The 22,471-nt window shown below is 41.1% G+C and overlaps 1 protein-coding gene across 3 annotated transcripts in view; it reads right to left on the reverse strand.

The window, feature by feature from the left end:
* The window catches only part of MTA1 (metastasis associated 1), a 75,050-nt gene that overhangs the window by 20,928 nt on the left and 31,651 nt on the right, over nucleotides 1-22,471 (reverse strand). For 2 of the 3 annotated variants that reach the window (XM_056497715.1, XM_056497716.1), the window contains exons 8-16: nucleotides 21,108-21,207; nucleotides 19,481-19,669; nucleotides 18,261-18,335; nucleotides 11,664-11,722; nucleotides 5,401-5,516; nucleotides 4,437-4,588; nucleotides 2,623-2,812; nucleotides 2,042-2,131; nucleotides 8-160 (exon numbers count right to left, since the gene is read on the reverse strand). In XM_056497715.1, the coding sequence (XP_056353690.1) occupies nucleotides 8-160; nucleotides 2,042-2,131; nucleotides 2,623-2,812; nucleotides 4,437-4,588; nucleotides 5,401-5,516; nucleotides 11,664-11,722; nucleotides 18,261-18,335; nucleotides 19,481-19,669; nucleotides 21,108-21,207 (1,124 nt within the window). Of the gene's footprint in view, nucleotides 1-7; nucleotides 161-2,041; nucleotides 2,132-2,622; nucleotides 2,813-4,436; nucleotides 4,589-5,400; nucleotides 5,517-11,663; nucleotides 11,723-18,260; nucleotides 18,336-19,480; nucleotides 19,670-21,107; nucleotides 21,208-22,471 lie in introns of those variants that run through there. The other variant, XM_056497717.1, reaches the window with a different exon arrangement.

Genomic DNA, 22,471 nt, shown 5'->3' on the forward strand with positions numbered 1-22,471 from the left:
TATTTACCATCCATTCCATTGTGTTGTTCATAACTTCTTTTTCCCAGGATAGTTGGGGACCCATTATTAATGACAGGTGTGAACTTAGCAGGAGTCAGATTGTTGAGAGAACTGGACAAGCTCTTTGCAGGATCTGGTTTTGGAGGACACGGATGAGACTCTGGTGGAAAACAGCAAAGTAGATTTTTTTCTATTAGCAAAGGTACTGGAATTACAAACCTGAAAACAACCTGCAAACTTCCAAGGTGACCACGTACACCTCCTCTTATATACAAACTATCTCAGTCAATAGTTTTGACTAGAGATTGTTACTGATATAAAGATGTTAAAATCATTATCATATATTTAGCCTAAAATAAGATTTGATAGCAAAAGCAATTTGTATCTATTTCTGTAACTATTCTGCAACAATTTGGGGTGATTTTTGGGGTGTTGTATCTTTCATATGTATATAAATAATAACAATAAATAATAATAAATAAATAACATGTATATAAAACCAACTTTGGCCATGTTGGTCACGCAACATCCCTAAACTCTGGGGAAATTAGAACTTTGCCAGTTTGCCAGAAATGTTTATAAAAAATGTAATTTCTCCAACAGCAAAAAAAGTGAAGATTCACAGACCCACTATAAGGAACACAACAGCTGAATTCAAACTTTGGGCCAAGGCAGAGATCAAGCCCACACTCTTCAACAGAAAAGACTGAGAAAGTTACAAGAAATAGCAAATGGGAACTTCAACTGAGTCTCTCTCACAGGCCCAACAGCAGAATAACACAAATTCAACCCCACTAACAGCACCAAAAAAACCTTCTTGCCAGTCCATCAGCTTCCCTCCATTTCCATCACTCTTTTCTCCCAGCTCAGCAATCCAGTGGAGACCTGACACAGCGCAAGGAAAACCCAAAATCTACTGCTAATTTCTGTGCAATTACTAAAATAAGGATTTTTTTCCAACAGCAAACTTCTCCCTTCATTTGCTGTCTTTTGTTGCACTGTTTCCAAAGGTTTCTCAACCCTATAAGTACATAAGTACAACATCCAACAGAGAAGCAATAAATATTTAATACACCCTCAGCCTTACAATATTTAATCAACAAAAATGCTCAGAGAAACCTAAAATCAACTCCAGTGCTGCTTAACTAAATAAAAAAGCAGTCAACTTCCTTGCTAAGCTGGCTGCCTTCAAAATGCCCCTGTCCAAGACTTCCCTGAAGACAGACTCACATTTGGCTGCCAGAACAACCTGAGGGATGTCTGAAGGGCAACTGGGAGCACCGGGGAAAAGGATTTGGCATTTGTCTGGAGTCAGCACTGGCATGTCACACAGCATCACTCTGGATGCTTCCAGCACCTCAAACTTACATCAAAGTTCTGCATGGAGCTACTCAGTCCTGCCCCACAGATCAGCTCATGAGGCAGAAGCCCTCAAAAAAATTGTAATTAAAAAACTAATAAAAACCTCACCAAAACCCAAAAGGAAAGTGAAAAATAGAAGTATAATCCTCTTGTCTAGATTCAGCACAGAGCAGCCATCAACTGATTCACAAGCTGTGGGACACAGTGCTGTCCTAAACCCAAGAGGCTTCTTGGAAGACCCAAGTGTACAAACTACCCCAGACAGCCCAAAACCAGAAGAAGTGAATAATCAAATGTTGCCAAAACATGATGTTAGTGCCTCCACTAGCAGATGGTAACTTGTCCCCATATACATCTACATCAGAAGCCACAGCAAACACAACCCTACCTTCACTTGAAAAAGTTTCTAATACTTTATGACCCCAAAGTGAATTGCAGAGACACTGTGTCTGTCAATGAAGTAGGAAAAGTAAAAAGGACAAGTTATCAAGATGGGTTTCCTGTTTTATTTTGTTTGTGGGGTGGGGTTTTTTGCGCCTTGTTTTTTGCTTGTTTTTAATCCAGAATGAGCATTTAAATCCAGACCCAAGTGGAAAGGCCAAATGGTCAGCAGAGTAGCTAGGAGGGTGTTTCCTGTGTTTGGAGGGTTTTGCACGTGATGGTTTGGTTTGTTTAATACCTAAATACCGGAGTACTGCTTCTAAAGGCTTTCGAACCACTTGCTTTAATAGCAATGGGTTTTCTGATGCCTCAGGTAAACGTGCTGTGCCTGTAAAACACAGAAAAATAATTAGAGGGTGAAGACATTCAGCTATTATAGCAAAACCAAGTGAGTAACTCCAGTGTCCTGAAAGAACTTGGCCATTAAAAGCAATTTTACAGGTGGCAAGCAGATCCTGGCAACAGGACACAAACACAGAGAATGCTCCATGTCACAGCAAATACAAATGTTTTAAAACAAACAACTCATGAACTTTCACAGTTGTTTTGCCCAGCCTACCATCAGTTAGAAGGCTCTGCAAATACAGCTAGAATTTGGTGAAAGCACTAGCTACGTGCAGGAGAACATCTCAGCAAGCTGCAACTCCAGGCTTTACAGGATAGGAGTCTGAAGGGACTCCTTGGCAGCAAGGAGGTGCAGCTGCAGCACACTCACATTCTGCTTTGATTGCTGCACTGTTGCAACTGCAATTCAAACCTTTACAGGACGGGAGTCTAAAGGGGCTCCTTGGCAAGGAGGTGCAGCTGCAGCACACTCACATTCTGCTTTGATTGCTGCACTGTTGATAGGCAGGTAGGGGTGTCTTGCAGCGTGCCAGGGGCGCAGGATATCTCGACACAAACGTCTGGCAATTCTGGTCAGTTTTGTTGTGTGCAGATAGAAAGCTTGTCGTGTCTTCATAGCAAACTTGGGACTCCCACTGTTTCGTACTGGCACACCATGAGGACTCTGAAGGGAAAGGAAAATAAAAATGGTTTCTGAAGAAGTAATTACAAGAAAGTATGGTTCTAAAGAAGAGAAAGTGTTACATAAAATCACTTTCAAACACTGATTCTCATGCATAAGAACAGAAATAGTACTACAGATGAAAATATTTTTAGCCCAGCTATTGCCCATTTCCCAAGTCTTACCCCAAAAATCTCAAAGGATAAAATGAAGGTAAACCTTGTCACTTGGCAGGGAAGCATTTATTTCAATGCTGTGTCAAGTTTCAAGGTAGGGATCCAAAAGCCAGATGTGAAGTTACCTGGTGCTATCACATGATTTAAGAGCTTACAGATTCAACAGAAAGACTCTCCAGTTTTGGGTGCCTAGGGCTGCTCTGGAGGTACAATGCAAATTCCTTATAAAAAGCATTTGTCAAAAGGACAGGAAAATCAGGAAGAGCTGCATGACAAAAATATACACCACAAACTCACTTTCCAAAGCAAATGTTTGGCATGCAGGAATGGTTTTGGCTCAAAGCTGCAAGAATTTGTTTTAATTCTTACTCTTAACTCAGCAAATGTACTCACAGATGTCAAGTACTCATTGCATATCATAAAGAATACTACTGGAAGACATTTATCAGCTACTGAGAACCAAAGCAGTTACCATCTTTATGAAAAGCAACTAAGTCAACCAATGGAATAATGCAAGTAGTATCTTGTTACCTCAGACCCACCCATAGCTGGAAAACAGGAAGAAATTTCAGTTTGGGGAGAACAAAGCTTTCCCTTCTCTGACTATTTATGTACTTTTAATTCACAAACATGAGGTATAAAGCAGTTATCTCAGCAATTAGAAGGCTTCAGAGGGCAAAGAGAAGCCTGGAAAGAATAAAGGTTAAACAAAAGAAATGGAAGGGAATGACAGCAAAGAACAGGAGAGAGGAAAGAAATTATCCTGAGAGAAAAGTTCAGTGTGTGCTATCCTTCTGTCCATGTGATACAGTTACCTTTTCCAGTCAGCTTAATCTCTAATGCTCCCAGATTAAATTTACACCAAATTCAGAAAAAAATCTGAGAATTTTGGTTTTTGAATAAGAGAGGAAAAATAACAGAAACTGCTCATACAATGCTTACTCAAACCTATCCAAAAAAAGAAGGATTATTAAAAAAATAGGATTAGGTAGAAAAACAAGATAAAGGATCTCTAAAAGCCACTAGCTATTTTAGGTATATCTAATTCTGAATATGCCTTGGGAGAGTAAATAGGTTTCAGGAAATAATTCATTCTTCTGGAGAGAAAAAACCAGTGCTGCTCCCCCTACAGCAAAAATCATGGAAACCAAATACCAGAAGCACTGGATGGCATTTCAGTTTCTCCCATCTCCACTATGTCATTTCATGCATTTGAAGGCTGGTTTGCTAAACAAATGATGGGTTTTTTTTCCTCAGGGCAGTACTTGGCAACAAATTACTTCTAGCCCAGGTTAATGTGCCAACTTCTGCTTGCCATGAAATACCAAACCCAAGGACGACAATGAAGGCTGGAGGCATTCTTTTGGTGGTTAAATATTTAAGAACAGTGAGCAGGCAGTTAGGTAGCATGACACTCAGCTGGCCAGGCAGTCTGCCTGCTGGATACCCACCAAATTATTGCGGTTTGGTCCGGGCCTCTCCCCATCTAACCGTGTTGGCATTTTCAAGCCACCGTATTTCTTCCAGTAGGTCCAACAGGATGCACAGAGGCGACACTGCATGTTAGGGGGACCCCAAGAATACCACTGGTAAGACTGGGTGGCTAGAGATAACAAAGGTGGAAATTATATATATCCTTACACAGGATCACTTTTCAGATCTTATTCTCTTTAGAAGCAGCACAAAAGAAAACATCCCCCCCCAAGCACACAGAGCAAAGCTCAAACAGACCTTAAAAACTAATGATGGCTTCACTGTCATCACCACTGTTAAACATACTTGTGATTTCAGCAGAATTTATTATATTAATTAATCTACATCCCTTTCAAAATGTTAACAGAAAGAAACAATGATTAGGATGGAAAGATTTCCTGCCAATGGAACCAAAGTTTCTTTTTTTGCATGAGAATTTCTGCAGAACATGGAAAACAGCAAAGATTGTCTTCAGGAACCTCCCATATATCAACTTTACAACTGAAAAATGTACAGTCTGTGACTTGACTTCTCAGAGTCCTACATTCCAGCCTCTCTAAAGGCTCCCCATAAAGGAGCACAATCATTAGAAGTCAGTATATATTAATGTATCAGGCAGCAGATCAAATACTGTGGTGTCACATATTTTGAAATCTTATAAAAAATGATGAAAAAAATTGTCAAGTTCACACATTGGTGATTTAAATATTCACTTGATGGTTACCTGCAATTAAGTAGAACATTTACTAACTCCCCATTCAGTACTTCATAATTCTATTTACAAACGTAACACCAGTAGTTCAAATACAAAACAAACACTAAACAAAAACAACTAAAAAAAACTTTGTTTAAATGATGCTACATCCAGTTCTGCCCCCACCCCCAGCACAAGACAGGAGCTTTTACTGAACATTTCCATCTCAGCTGCCTTCTGGCACTTACTGTAACAGCTCTCACAGGCCCGTCCTGCTCCCGCGTTCTGTGCCTGGACTCCAGTACCATTGACCACTCCTGGTTTGACATTATTTACATTGATCTGGTTGGGGTTTGGCTTGTTACTGAAGACACAAAGCAAGAAGAATGACAAGTGTTAATGGAGGCATGCCAGTTTTTATTTGGCTTTTGAAGATGTGGCCCAAAACGTCTGAAGACTCAAATTACGTTCAGCACATGTCTTCCAGAACCAGCTGTAATTACCAACAATCTGACTTCTATGAACACACTGTCTCCAATAATATTTTAAAAATATTGATCATGAAAACAATTATAATGATAATTGGATGCCACTTATAAGACTTCAAAACCTCTTAAAAGACATTATCATTATTCATTATCCCAGACATGTAAGTCTAGGTAAAAACAGATCTCACAAGTCTTCAACAAAAGAGATATTTTATTTAAATCTCTAAAAAGAAGGCTGGGGGCTAAAGCAGGAGCAGTAGGCAGAGAGAGGGCAACAACTGCTTTATTCAGGGAAATATAACATGGATATAGGCTGCAGTCACAAGTATTTCCATGTTGTCTCACTGCAAGGGTTTGCATCATGTGGCCACAATTCCCACAAGTACACCCAACATGCAACAATAGCTGGGTCACCTCAGCTCATCCCTGCACCCTCTGCAAAGATGGTTCAGGAAAAGCAAAGAGCTAAAACAAAGCTGAGAATGGAAGGCCAACAAAACCTTGGCGTGGAAAGCAGTATGGAACAGCACAAAATCTCTGCAGAGGAAGAAGTGTCTGAGGGGAAAAACGAGGCCTTCAAAAAGTCTCAGGCATGGGAGGGAAGGAGGAGGACAGAGCATTGCTGCTGCAGGGACAGGACTTGTGGGGAATGGAGGAAGGTGGAAGAAGTCATACACCAAGTTTGACACTAGAGCACACGAGGAGTTCATCAAACATGCAAGGACTCTGGGTTCTGTTAGGAGTTCACACTGGAGAACCAACAAAGAGCAGGCAGGCTTTGGAGCCAACTGCTGAACAGAAGCCTGAACTGCAATGCTGGTTACACTCCTATTGTATACTCTTATCTGAGGACTGAAGAAAGTGGGCATATTGCTTTTATTTCCAACTAATAAACCCAGGATTTGGAAGCAGAAATATCTTAAAATGGCTTTCTGCAACCCCCTCTTCTCACACATCTGTTGCACACTAACACAGGAGTCACAGTTATTTCAGAATACTTACTGTGTTTCATCTGGGCTAGTGCTACAAAAACAGCATTGTGGAAACAGAGCCAAATTAATTTCTTTCTAATGGGGCACCAGCATCAGGTTTCATGTTTTTAGCAATGACCCCTGAAAGCAAAGGAGTTCCAAGTGACATAATTCCCAAGACAACTGGAAAGCTGATGCTGCCCTGGAAGCCAGGAAACATCCTTCTTATCTGCAAACGTCCAATCAAATCCTGAGACAGAGAGCTCAGTAAAGCTCCATTTTGACAGAGACAAAAGAGGTTCTGCTGTGAATGAACTACAGGAACCACACACAGATTGCATAAGGAGGCAAGAGTGTGTTTGTCCAGTCCAGGAAAAACTCCTGATAGCATTCTCACTGTAAAATTCAGAGACTTTCTGCAGCAGAGAAAACTCAGGAGGCCAAGTGGGCCAGGAACACTCTAAGTAGTTTGTTCCTATAGTGCACCGAGCACATTTAAATTAATTCACAAGCCTGAATACGTTTTCATCCCCTTCTGCTCATAAATTTGCCCAGCTCCTACAAAGATTGAAGAGTTTCAGGATGCTTATCAGAAAGGCACCAAGTTCTGACCCCACAGATGGCAGGAGATCTGCAGGCAGTCTGACAAAGGGGCAGCTGAAAGAGAGAACATTCACGCTCCTCTGCTCCAGGACATCACTATAGTAACCTGCTGCAAAAGAACTCCTGCCAATGATTCACCAGCAAACTCCATGTGCAAACATTGCCCCAGTGCTGCAAAACAAACAGCCCTCACAGATGCACACTGCTACAAGCAGTGCTGCTCCACAGAGAAAGACTGAAGTGAAGAAAGCTAAGGCCTTATGCTTCAACATCAGGCCTGTTGCTTCGCTTCTTTACCTTGGACTTATGCTCAAAAAATATAGCAAAATAGTCTGAAATCCATCAGTAAAGGCCAAGAAAGCACATTCAAAGAACTGGGATGAGAAACTAGGATGACAGTCTGACTCCATTATCCTCTCTAAAACCATTATCAAGCTTATATTTAATCACGAGTGGAAAGCAGGCACTGGTGAAAGTTGATCACCAAACCATGCTGATCAGAAGGACTAACACACTGTAGTTGTGGTAAACTCCAGGATTCTGCAGCACTGCAATTAATGAAGCTGCAGCAAGCACCAGAGTGTGTCCTGCCCCAAAGCTATGGTCAAGTTTCTCAGTGGCAGTAACAATAAAATTCAGGCAGATGATGTTTTCATCATATGAGAAGCAAAAAGCTCTTAATTGTTCATGATATGTTCATTAAACCTGTTTGATATCACCAAAGCCTGCCATAGCTATTAACAAGAGAATCAGATGTGTAACTGGATGAATCATTAAGCAATTAATGAAGCTGAAGCTAAAGATGCAAATAAGGTAGTGAGAATACTGATGGTGTGGCAAACAGTCATTTCCAGTTCTTCTATCAGGAATGGGGGTTCAAATCTCTTGAAGGGGTTTCAGTTGTGAAGGAGCAGTCAGTTATGTCAGAACAGGGCCATGAAGTACAGATTTCTGGGCTGTACTCTTCATGAAGGTCTCAAGGGAAGAGATGAAGGCAATAAAGCACATGCAGAGAAAAGCCTGTCAACAAAAACTGAAACCCTTGGACAAAAAAAACCCAACCTGAAGATAATCCTGATGGCCACAGAAGACTGAGTTCCCTTCAGCAGAAGAGTAGACAGCATCTGACCCACAGCACGGTGATAAAATTTTTGTTGATAGAAATAATTATAAACTTAATACCATCCAGTGAATGTTTTCTGTTATTGAAGAACCCATGTGTGCTGGATGCAACAGAACAATTAAGAAATAAAAACAATTGAAAATCCTTTGTAAGGCACATTGGTGCCATTTACCTCTAGGCATCTAATGGAAGTGTCTGGATCCAGGCATCAGGAGGTGAGCTTTCCTGTAAATACCCACTTCTAAGAACAGGCTTAATGACACCATTAAACAATGCTTTCTGAATAGGAGCAGCTTTCTCCAACAAAATGTTGGAGATTGCTATTTTAACTAGCACAGCTACAGAGGAAAGAGCAGCATTACACCTTTCAAGTTTTCCATGTTGCCATGGACCTCTGCACAATGGAACGGGGAAGAAAAACAGTTTTTCTTGCTCCTCAAGCAGAGGACAATCAAGAAGCAGACAAAGGAATTATCTTCAGCTTGTTGCCCCTTGTAGTGATCCAAAGCTTTGACCTATTCCTCCAGTTTCCCTGCTGGATTCACAAAAAGAGAACAGTGTTTCCCTGCTTCACAGCCTTTGTGAGGCTGAGTTTGCAGCTTTTGTCAAAGTGCTTTGAGATTCTCACATAAAATACTGTAAATAGAATGTATTCATTAACACATACAGATATAGAGTTAAAAGTTACATTTTTCACCAGTACATTTTGGAGACTGGAAATTGTATGGAGCAGTTCATTCTTCCCTTTCTGTTCTCAGCCCTTCTGGTACCACTTAGATCAAAGTAAATGAGAGAAAAGCCACACAAAACTGGATGTGTCAGCCTTCACAACTGCAGATGTCCTAATCCCAAAAAGCACAAACTAAACAACCAGATCTTCATCAAAAAGAAGATGGTACATATGATGCCTGGAAGATCAGTAAAACCAGAGTACAACTTCCACAACAACCTGAAGACTATGTTTGGGTACACACTAGAAGGAGAAAGAGTCTGAGACTACACCTGCAGGAAGGTTTTCCAAGCACTGCACTCACTTTGGAGGATGGCAGGAATGTGAGAATGTGGAATCTCTTTGTGCATTCAGACTTCTGTTGCTGCTTCAACACCACTCCCACTGACAGACAGTGCTACAGAAAACAACTGAAACATTTGTTTTTCAGTATTTCCTGAGTTTAACTGATTTTATACTTTTTTCCTTTCACCAGGAAAACACATTAGTGCTTCTCAGCCAAAGGGCTTCATTGCAAAGCCATATTTATAGACATTAGGTTCTGTCCAGTCAACTACAAGTGTCTGCCCCAAAACCAGGTTTATTCTTAGAAGAGGTACAGAAATGTTTGTTCAGTCTGGGTCAGAAGTGTTTTTCTAAGACACTGGTGTAGGATGTGATAACCTCACATCATTTACCTGTATGACCCTCCATGCTTCAGTTACCTGTATTAATCAATTTGGGGCACAGATTCAATTTAAAAAGTATCAACTCTAAAGCTTTCCTTAGAGCTGTTATTTTTCACTGTGTAACATGTATGCAACATTTGAAGACAGCTTCTATTCTTTTTCTTATTATCTTCCTTCTCTCTGCTAGCTTTTCCTATTTACCATCAGAGAAACAAACAAGAGCCCTATCAATGGAAGACAGCCAGAGAAAAAACAAAGATAAAATTGCTTGAGCCTGATATCCTCCAGGGTCTCTCACTGCCAACAATTTTACACCAGTTACTGATAAAATGGGTTTCAGTCAATCAGCTGATAGGCTTCTGCATAGGTCCTGTGACAGCCTACATCAAGTAATTTATTTTTGAGGTGACAAGTGGATCATTATGGCTCAAGCCTAGAAACAGGAACGGGCTTAGTAACGTGATAAGGACAAATCAATAACATTGATATTTAGATCCCTACACCTAAGCCAAGAATACAATCTTCTAGGTCACAAGATAATGTAGATGCCATACAGTCCCTATATGCCAGACCTTGTACTCAAGCTTGTGTAGAAGTAATCCAAAAAGCTTAGAAATATTTAACTGATGCCACCTTTAGAGGTATTAATAGCAAGGAAACAGCAGAAGCATTCACGTGGGATTAAATAAGTCATGTAATTGCTACATTTCCTGATACACATGAAAGGATATTGAAGGAGGAGGAAAATGTATCCCCCATTTTATCAATTAAATAACATGCAAGTTAAGGTACAACACTCATAAAATGAGCCGTGACTGGAAATCAAAGCCAGAGACAAGAAGAGCAGGCACGTGGGCAGAGCCTTTTCCTGAAGCAGGGAGGCAAGTTGCTGATTTGATTATGTGTTCTCTAGGTAGGAACAAGAATTACCTTGCTGAGGGATAGGATGCCACTCCAAGCAGCCATTATCAAATGAGCACCACAACCTTCCAAACACAAAGCCCTCCCTCCACACATTAGAATCCAAGAGAACAGCAGGACTGCCAGGCTCTCTTGTCTGCAATATCCTTTTGCATCTGCAGTCTGAATTATCCTGCCTTTTGCTTTATGAGCTTATCACATTGTGAATTCATGTTTAATTTGATGTCCAGTGTCCCCCTGCAGAGTAACAGTGTCCACAAAAAGCAATATTGTTGAGAAATTGCGTGACAAGAAATCCATTTGGCTTCACTCTGAACATCACAGCTCATTTTTAGTAAATTCACCTGAGAGGTATTGACATATAATCATGGATCCTCTATTTTCAGAAGAAATGAGGGGTTGTCTTGCAAGCTAAATATATAAAAATTAGTTTTATCTAAAGTAACAGAGCAGATGGTAGAAGTTCATAAATATTTAAAAGGAGACAGCATAAAAGAGCAAAGGAGTTATTGGGGATAATACACAGGGGAACATATCTGGGAGTGAAAGTTGAAAAGTGAAAGGAAAGGATAGACTAGAAGTTCTGCATTATAACATCTATTAAGTAGGCTATGCAGAGGAAATGCAGTAGAAAATAAATTTTATTAATAATTTTGTTTTAAAATATATATACAACTAAAAATAATTATACATTATTTTTAATATATAATGATATATAGGAAGCAAACATGCATTGGTGATCCACTGCTGAGAAAGATTATTGAGCAGTTAATTAGCTACCCTTTCGTTCACAGCCACACTGACCTGTCAGCAAGTCCCCAACTCCCAGCCCATACAAAAATACAAATTAGAAGATAAGTAACAGTCACTTCAGGATGGGAACATTACAGAGGATGCAGGAAATGAGCAACATGACAGCACAACATCCTAACCAGGAAACAGTAATATTGGTAGGACATGGAAAGTCCCTCTACAATGAGATAGAAAACAAAACAAGAGGTACTTACTAATTGGGTATATACACTTGTTTTAGCTTGCTTTCTGCTTCTGCTGCTTTCAATCGTTTCTTTGAATAGAAAAAAAGATAGCAGTTAAAATAAAAAGAAAATAAGAGCCATCTTACCTGAGTCAAGCAGTAAACCTATAAGGACTTCAGCAGGTATTTACTGAGCAGCTATCACTAAATCCCCTTCCAACAAGACAATATCCACTGAAGAAAACTGTAGGCATCACATGACTATGTAGCTTTCCAAAAAAGTCAGGAGATGCCAAGCTACTATAAATGAGGACACACTTTTCATTCCCATTCACTTCAATTCAAATTCCTTTTTTTGCAAGTTTTTATTTCCCCTGCAGAAGAAAATCTGCCATGTCACGGTCAATTCTCCATGACAACATCCACCAACTGGACAATAAGAGATAGAGCAATGCAACCTCCCCATCACAGATCCTCAACAGCTGCAGCAATTCCAAATTTCAAGTAAGACTTTTGTGTTGATACCTTTAAAACTTCTGAAGGTTTTTTTTCTTTAGACATTAAGAATACAAATAACTCCTCTTATAATCAAACCTTCACTATTTAAACAGTAAGAGAGACACTCAGAGATTCAAGTTTTCTCTTTATTACAATTGCAAAATAAATTTAGGGTGAACCTCTGGAGGTCTTTAGACAACCTCTGCTCAAAGCTGGCACCAGCTGTCTGCATAAAGCTGTGACAATGTTTTCCAGACAAACCAGCAGCATGGGGGTATTCCAGACAAACAGGTTAGCTTAACATTTTCTATGCAGCAGCCCCAAGGCACAGTCTAGGAAAATAATTGTAAAGCTGATGTCAGTATCTTCATAGAAGCAGGAAGCACCAGAAAACATAGTAAAATTGAAGAGTGTGTCACTGAGGAGCTGGACAAACATAAAAATTGTTTTTACAGACACACTACAGACACACACAGAAACAAAGTAAATGCTTCCTGTAAGCATAAAGCTTTTATCAGGACAGTTTTAAACACTAATTTTCCATATGATACTCTGACAGTTCCTCACCAAAGCTCTCTGGACTCCTAAAGAATACCCTTCTTCCTACAAATAACAGTCAACCTACCTCAAAAAACCAAAGAATGAAGTTGTCAGACGAGAGCAAGGAATGAGAAAACAGAACCTCTGAAAGATATCCTGATGGCTACAAACTGCACTCCTGGCTGACTCCTTTCTGCTGGCATGGGCCACTTTCCCAGATTGCTCCTCTTAAACTTCACCTAGGACAAGAACTGCTGCCTGAAAACTGGCCTCATCAGAACCCAAACCAAGACCTGGTGGAGACAATCCTTATCAGCCCTACAGACGTGCAGCAATCAGTAACACATCTTGCTGGCCATCAGACATGGAACTGAAGAGGTTCTCCTGAATATGATCTGCATGTTCAAACTGGACATTTTCAAGCCACCCTGAACATCTTGATGCAAGAAACAAAAGCACCCAAAAGAGGCCCCCAAGAAGTGGTGTCACAATGGTTCTCCAAAAAGCATCAGAAATCCTCCTCTACCTTCCAGAGAGACACAAAAGAATCATCCTTTAACAAAATGGATGCTCAGGTGCCCTTCAGCTCAGGAACTGGAGCCTGTTCCACAAACAGCCTCAGCTGGTAAAGAGGACTTCATACTTCAGGCACAGACTGCCATGGGCACTTACATCAGCAGATTAACAACTCCAGAGCTCACAGTCCCTCAGGAAATACACGGAAATCCAACACTGACCAACAGCTTCAAATGCTGCTTGATGACCAGCACCAGAATCCAATTTCCTCGAGACAGGAAATTCAGGGAACTTACACTGGTAGAAAACTGTAGTGCTTTTTGAGCTTCTAGATTATGAGAGGAAAAAGCTGCAGTTTCCTTGACACCATCTCCCAAGGGGACTATCTGGCATCGTTATGTTATGACAGTTTTGGAAATGTATGAATGCAAGAGCTTCATCCAAGCACAAAGCATTATCAGCAACTGCAATATTCTCCAGTGCACAACATAAAGCCATTTAGGCTAATTTAGGGTATTAAGCAGTATTTCAGTAAACAGTTGATGAATGTTAACCTCACTCCACAGATTTCCTTTGTGACTGGTGACCATGGAGCATGACCATGGGTTAACAAGTGCCATAAGTCACTGGGACCTCACAACTCCCTCCTCTCCTACAGCTGCCTGGGGAGCAGCACAGCACAAACAAAGGGCACACACCCCTAAGTACAAACAGCATACCAGGAAAACCCAGGGTTTCCAGAAAGTACCACAATGTGCTGGGGAAGAAGAGACTCTGCACTAAGTACCTGTAGCTGTGGGCAATAGATAGATCAGATAATGATGAGTTTCCTATTTCCTGACAGTGACTGATCCCAGAAGGTACAAAAGAAAGGTGCCTGAGATGTAGTTGTGCACAGTTTCAAAATATTCCCTTCCCTGAGAGAGTGCTTTGCTAGGTCCTTTGCCAGTTATTAATTGATCTGTGCCTGAAGCATATTTATGCTATAAATTCTTAATGCTGTCTGATGTAGTTATGAATGTCCTCACCCCCAAGAAAAACCCAGAACATTTGTAACTTTTTCTAGCAGTTTGGCCTAAAAAAGAAAAAAAAAATTCTGAATTATTTATATACACAGATCTTAAGTATATCCTCTTATTTACCTCATCATAGTTTCCCCATCTATAAAAGGAAAATATTACCAACTTGTCTATCCCACAGGGACCAAGGGATTAAAGTACTAAGCACTGTACATTCAAGTTGGTGCAAACATCTGTCCTTTATATATCCTCTCCCAGATTTGACATCCTATCCACTGAGATTGAAAGAGTTTTACAATAGGTGACATATCAGTGCAATTGTTTGTGGTCATTTCCTAAAGAGAATGTTTATGAAGAGAAAATATCAGAAGTAGTCCAGGAACACTGTGGGTACTTCAACATACACAACACAAGAGCTGGGTTGGTGGGCAGCATGGGGATGCCTCAGACATCCTCAAATATTAAGCCTTTATTAGTTTATGACAGGAAAGACACATTACACCTTCTGGGTTCAGAGGAGAACTTCCATGCTGTTTATTTTTTCAAACCTCTGAGCATACAAGTGCTGAACATACAACAGAGGTCAGGGAGGTGGGACAGAAGAGGGAATTCATCTGTGGTGCATTTGGGAGAAATGCTCCCAGCTGCTTGTGCTCCAGCTACACATCTCAGAATGGATGGGTTGTACCTATGGTCTCTGACAGTTTTGGCAACGAAGTGCCTGAGCTCCATATTACCATAGGTTTAACAGGAGGTGTTTGGGGATAAAACATCCCATAAATGTGGAAAAGCTTTCACTGATGTTATTTCCACACTTCAGCACACAGGACTTTATGAAGGCTGGTACATTAAGGCATCACTCACAGCTCTGGGCTAGGTACAAAGCAGGTTTGCAACCCTTCAGAAACATGTTTTCTATCTGCATCAAGACTGACCCAGAGATCCCAACATCATGGAGTCAAATCTAAGGCCATTTCCATGTTCCCCAGTGTGTTCTCACCATGTAGACCTCAAAACCAACTTTCTCTGTCTATTCCTCATATACTTCTCTAATGCCACTTTCACATAAAAAATAGAACAGTAGAAATTGATAGCATTTGATCTTCCCCTTGAAGTTACCTGCTCCTCAGAAACAAATAGGGAAAAAGTGAATTAAAGCCTTTAACTCTCAGAAAGAACGTGACTAATTCAAACAGTCCTCTGCCACTGCTATGTCCCAGGCTCGTCTCAACCTATGGAAAGTTTAATGTTTTGAAGTTTCCAGGACTTCCCCTAATGATAAGCACAACAGTAAAAGCATTTAGTCTTAAAAAAAAAAAAAAAAAAAAAAAAATCACCCTGGAATTCACAAATATGTAACACTCAACCTCTAACCGAATAAAAATGCAGGCATAGCCAAACACCACATCAACCCTCAGAGCTCCCAAATCACTGGGAGAAGGCAACAAACAGCTATCAAAGCCATTTCAAGCCTTCCTTAATCAGAAGCAGACACTCTTGTGTAGTGACACAGGCAATCTGTCCCAGGAAAAGAACATGTTCTTTTCAGGATACGGAATTTGGATGACCCTCACTTTGTTCATGACAGCTCTGAAAGGCTGCCACTGACAGGACAGCTCTTGGGATCACTGTGGACAGGCACTCAGGACCTGCACTAAACCACAATTCTGTGTTGACATCCCAGTAGAATTAGCCCCTCTAGCAGATATGTTCTAGGAGGGTCAGTCCTTCAAGACGACTGAACCCCTACTGATGCTGGTAATCTTCAAAAGCATGGTAGAGCTAAAGCCAAACAAAAATTACTGGATAAAAGATCCAAGTGCATGTTCCAGAAGAAGCCAATTTGCGCCCATCTCCATCTCAGTGTCCTACTCACAAGTCAAGGGAGTGGTGCACCGAGCCTCAGGCACACCAAACACGAGCACAAGTTATTGCTCAGCTCTCAGAACGGGCCTTCTGTCAAAGGCAACTCAAAATGCCCCTTCCTCAATGGGAAGGAACAGAGATTGTGATTCAGTATTATGGCAGTGTTTTCTCATGCCAAGAAACACCAAGGGAAACACAGAAATCCAAAAGGATGTAAACAGTTCCCAACTAACTCTTGCTTCTTCATCCAAGTAGACAATTGGCTGGTGACACAAATCTTCACTGTTATGTTTTGTAACTCACAGAAATAGACTATTTAAATGCACTTGAGATGTTCATTCAGCCAAAGATCTTACAAGAATAAGCAAGTTATTAATACTTTTATTAAACCCTGTAACATACAGACTTGGAATATAATTTAATCGTTCTTGGAAAGAGGGAAATGGAAGTGCAAAAACTTGAGGTACACACTTTGCATATTCTTACTTGGGATACTTTCAAGATCTTATGTAAAAAAAAATGCTGTCAGCCTTAGAACCATTTTGTGGTATTAGACCAAGGGAAGAGTCTGCAGAGAACAAACACTATGAAGAAACAGATGGAAAAAATGGCAACAGATGCACTTTGTCAAAGACACTGCACTCATCAAGTAAAACATAAATGTAATACACCATTATTTGAACTACTACTTCCTATGCTTTCTCTCTGTGGTTACATACAGATAGCTCTCTCAAGCTTTTTATAAATGTTTCATGGTATTATTTGCTTGTACAAGCTGGGAATTTGAGATGAGGCCTTCAGTTCAGTTCAGACCTAATTGATGTGGCATCTCTGCACTGCAACTTCTACCTGTTCAGCTTCTACTGTCCCTTAAGTGCAGAGTCTCTAATTGAAAGTTTTCCCCAAATCCCACTCCCTGGTGAACTCCTGGGCAGCACATGTAAGGTACAGCACAATCATGAGAGAAAACCCAGAGCACAGGAACAGAACAAACCAGTATCAGAAACCATAGGTTTGTTATGTTTTTTAACTGCTGCAAGAACAAATAATTAAAGTCTTCACATAATTATCTCCTCTTCAATTTTGCCTATGTAAAAACAAACTTTAGGAAAATGGAGAAAGCAGTGAGGAAGGAAAACCATAAGCATTATTCTTCCCCACCATGCCAGCTTCCATCACCATTACATGTTCCTACCACCCATTTCCTAACTGGAGGAAAAGTTTCAGTGAAAGAAGGAACTTGGGGAAATAGTGGAATGAAGAAGCCACTAATATTTTTAGTAGAAGTAAAATGCAATTGATGCAAAAAAAGAGTTCTCATTTGTCATGAGGGTGCCTCTGTAATTTCAACCAGAAAGAAAACAGTAAAAATCACATTACAGCACATGGCAAACATTGGTCAATGCTTCAGGCATCTAATCTTTACCCCTGAATTTCCAAGGAAACAAGTTCAGGCAAGACCTGGTCACAATTCCACTTTTTCTAATACTTCAAATAGATGCCTCAGCTTAGGACTGATAATTATAATGAAAAGCCCATTCTAAATCTCTCCCTTCTTTTACTCAGTTCTCCTGAGTAAGGAGTTTTCAGCAACTGATACTCTGCAAGACTGTGAATGCTGCTTGCTTTATTTCAGGGACCAGCCAGCCTTTTTATTTAAGGAAGCAGAGATAGAAGGGATTGTAAACACTACTCAGAGCTGATTCTCAAGTGTAAGGAGTCTGGGACTTTGAGGCAGTGACACTTCCCAGGTAAACACTTCACCCACAAGAGCTGACATGGGGCAGCCTCGTGCATCTGCCATCAAGTCATGGGCAGGCAGTGGTGGGGAGTCAGCGTGGGGGCCTCTAACTGCCCTCCCCAAAAAAAGTCACTGAAGGGAACTCTGACCTCAAACTCCACACTCAGAAAATAACTGCCCTGCCTTCCTTCCTCTGCTGAACTCCAAACCAGACATTAGCAAGCTCTGAGAAACAGAGAGCAGCAAACATGAAAAGAATGCACTCTTGCCAATGCTGTTTGTACCTACAGAAGGGCTGATGAGTTTAGGGACAAGAAACTGCTCTGATCATAACTCACCCATTGGAAAGACTGAACCCCAAGAGGGAGAATAGAGAAACAAAGCTTGGTTTCACAGGCAAGAAAAACAACTTCTGTTAGAATGAAAGAGGTGATTGTGTCTCTCTTACCTGCTGAACATATCTGTCTGTAGTTTTCCACATATAGTAATATTCTATAATGCTTGTTAAGGACTTCCATGGGAGCTGGGGACACAAAGGAAAAGCAGCATTTATTGAGGGGAGCTGGCACACAGTCTCACTGAAATTCACAGGATTCTTCTGACTGATGGTTGCAGCAGAGCCTTGCAAACTACTAATCCTCCACCAAAAAAAAAAAAAAAAAAAAAAAAAAAAAAAAAAAAAGACAGTCTGAATCTACAAAGGGGATTAGATGCACATGGACCCATACTAAATTAAATGCCCTTTCAAAATACTCTGAGCTTTCAGTGTCAAGTGGAACAGGCTGCAGGTAAATCTTCATGCTCCACTGGCTCTCAGCAAACCATTCCAGAGAGGCACAATGTGGAAGGGAGCTCACAGGCTCAGACTCTGCTTCAGCAGCAGACTGAAGCAAGAGTCACAGCTACAGTACCACAGCTCTGGTATGCTTGGTTTCAATGGAGCTGGCCCATTTAAAAAAAAAACAAAAAAACCAAAAAAACACAAAAAAAAAAAAAAAACCAAAACAAACTACTAACAGAATTGTGCCCTACCAGCTAGCTCTGTTCTCTGCCTGAGAAGCATGAGGATTTTAGCAGGACCACAGAGAGTGTTGCTGTTTCCAAGTCCCTCTAAGAGATTAGAGCACAGGACAAACAACACTGAAACTACTTGCTTTGTTCCAGAGGACTTGAACAATGACACAGTGAAACTTGGCTCTCCTTACAGTGCTCCATTCAATCTGCAGGCTGAGCACCTAGGGTGGTGTGCTTTGGCCAAACCACAGGACACTTCCCTTGGATGCCCAGGATTCCTTTTAAAAACTTCCAAAGGTCCTTTCTGAAACCACACTGTAAAGGTGACTACATTTCTATATTTCAGAAAGCCCAACACTTATTCTCCTTCAAACACAAATTAATCTAGAGCAACTCAGCTGTCACAACACTTTCCCTCGGCTGTAGTGGAACAGATGATCCTAAATTAACATTTCTAAAGGAAAAGCTATCATCTGTGATTTGGAATTCTGACTGTACACCAGGCTGTCACCAGTGTAAGGACTGCCTTTACCCACTTTACAGCAAGATACATGCTCCAGTTCAAAGCCCCCTTGCTCAACACAATGAAAAACACAGTTCAGTCAAGCTGCAAGCCAGTTCTGTCACCATGGGGGCCCCTTTTCAAATACTTACAAAATCTTGCTGAATGTCAGTGAAATCTTTTCCATATTTTTCTAGTGCTTCCTCAAAGAGGTTTGCCTCTGAAGCAGACCACTCCTCCATCTCATCTCTGCACAGGACTGGCCCACCTTGTGGCACAAGTGCAGAGATTGCCTTGGAAATGTCATAGACATTTTTGTGCAAAGTGTCCATAGCATGGAACTAAGGGGTTGGAAAAGAGAAAGAAATGTAAGGACAAGTATCGGGGGGGAAAATGTTCAACAGTGAAATAGCAATGACAAATTCTGCACTGGGATTTGAAGGTGAGGTAGTCTGTACCTAACAAAAAGTCAGTAAAAGCTGGTTCCAGCCTCACACTGACTGTAGTTGTCAGTGTACAAACCTAACATTGACTAAATAGTGAGGTTTGGGGAGCACAAGCCCTTGTGTATCAATTATTCCTATCAGCTGCTCACCAGCACCATCACTGCAGCAATGCTGGTAAGAAAATGCACAGGATAGATCCAGTCCCCCCAGGACTGAGCTACCATCCACAGATGGGGCACAGAGATAGAGGCCCAAGGGCGTTTCCTCACAGACAGAGCCATGTGCTTTCTTTGTAAATAATCCACAAAAATTTCATATATGAAAAACAAGAGCAGCAACACATGCATACATCCCCCCCACCCCCAAAGGGCAGAAACCTCAACAAAGATGCAAGTTAAGTCACACATCACAGCTGAGTAGGAAAAAAGAATGACTCTCAGGGGCAATTACTCCTCAGAAAGCCGAGCCACGGCTGTCTGCAACTTGTGATTTACAAGGGCTGAGAACATGCTGCGAGGGAGGAATTGCTATTAGTAAATGAAAGCTTGGCTTTATTTCCCTGTTTCTGCAGCTTTAATCAGGATGTTATTTGCCTTTCATCATACCAGTTTTGTGCACGTGCATAATTAACCTACGGTGTTCTAGACTAGAATTTGCTCTACACACAAGTTTACATTACACCAGTTACAAGGTGAGGCTTTGATAACAGCTCTCTGGAGACTTCATACATTTTATTCAAATTTTCATTAAACTTTCTGTAGCATAAAAGTTCAAGTTCTCTCTTTCCTCGATCTACTCAGCACCATTTCTGATTATGAAACATAACTGCTCCTCAGGTACTCTAAACTGGAGCTCACCAAAGAGAACAACATCAACTGACAATTTCTTATCTGACCACAAGCTTTTCCCCCAGACATCCTTGGTCAATCTTGCCCAAGGATGCCAGTGACAGTCTGGTGGATGAAGAATGGCATTCTGGCATTGTAACATTACAGACAGGCAGACATTAATTTGCATTCTTCTCGAGAGAGCTACTGAATCCGTGCAAAGGATGGGCTGTCAAGCATGTCATCAGAATATTTTAATAAAACTAAAAAAAATTGTCTCATAGTAATATCCATCATGGATCATAAGAGGCACAAGGCCAGAAAAAGTTACTTCATCTGTAACTAAAGGATTCCTTTACAAAGGCAGGGTCTGCTTCACAGCAAGCCACAATTACAGTCCATCTGCCCCTCTCTTCTTTGCCAACTGTTAATGCTGAGGTGAATGTTTTACATCTCTCACAAACTTAAGGTCCTCTAAAAAAAAAAAATTAAAAAAAAAATCTTACCAGTGTGATGTCCCTGGAGGCTGCTGCAGCACTCATGTGCAAACTTGGCTGTCTGACAGAACTACTGCAATCCAGGGCTCGGGCAAACGTACCAACAGACCTGCAAGAAATCAAACACAGCATTAACTTAGTGTGCAAACCCAGCATAAATATAAACACCCAGCCAAGGCTGAGATTCCATTGCCCAGTTACAAGATTACATGGCTTGGTGCTCATTCTGAGCCAGAGACTATTCTCTCCAAGTGTGGTTTGTTATTGTGAACACTTTACTTGGTTAATATAACTGAAGAGGCTTAGGCATGGGAGAGAAACAGAAAGACTCAAGGGTCACCAACAGGGAGTTCTGAGCTGCTCTCTTATCTCCCAACAACCTTGAGCAGAGCACAAGCAAGCTTTATGAATGACAATAGTCTCTTCCACAATGGCAAGAGCAGTGCTGCACTGTCCAAAGGCACAAAGACAGATGCCAAGATCAGACACACAAAATGCAGCAATGCAAGTGCTTTTCTAAAAGTTTCAGAAAATTAGAAACAACATGATTTTATAACTTAACATTGTATAACATATATCATAATGCCTTCATAACACAAATTCTCAAATACTTCACAACTCAGTTTCTGCATCTGACACCACAAGCCCTGTGCTCTTCATCTTATTCCTAAAGAAATTAGCTGGAGAAACCTACAACAAAAACTGGTTCTCAAAATTCCTACTCCCTGCCTGCTTGCTACACCACATGGGTGAAACACCTGTGGCTCCTGCACAGTGAACTGGAGCTGAACTCCTCTGAGCAGCTACAACAACAAAAACAGGCAGGTTGGGCTTTCCCCCCTCCACTCAGGTCACTTCCCCAAACTCGCTGAGAGCACAGAGAAACACACTAGTGCCAAGCAGTGCTGGAGTAGGAAAGGTAAATGTTTGAGCACTAGTTGTCATCAAACATCTAATGTTGGCCAAACTCCAAACCAGCCTCCCCCATGCAAGTGTCTGTGGCAATTCACACTTCACCCTCTTCCCAGCCTCCCAGTCACTATCCCCATCCCTGCCTCACAACTCCCCCGTGCCCAGCTTGAGCTGAACTGATCCTTTTGTGTGTGTGTGAACTAATTATAACCTGGAAAGCTTTGCTGATTCTGCACACAAGCGGTTCCTGTACTCATCTTTGCAGTGATTCTCATCACTGCTGCACCTTGCAGCACCTTGCTGCAATGGCAAACCTAGTGGGCAGCACTGAACTGCCAGAAAGAACTACTAAAACCAGCTCTGCCACCCAAATCCTACACAAGGTGGAAATTCCCATCACAAAGCAGCTCCACAGCCACTACAAACCAACCCACGTGAATCCTCAAGAGGGGGAAGAGGAA

Source organism: Oenanthe melanoleuca, chromosome 8 (genome assembly GCF_029582105.1).
Source record: "Oenanthe melanoleuca isolate GR-GAL-2019-014 chromosome 8, OMel1.0, whole genome shotgun sequence".
NCBI lineage: Eukaryota > Metazoa > Chordata > Aves > Passeriformes > Muscicapidae > Oenanthe > Oenanthe melanoleuca.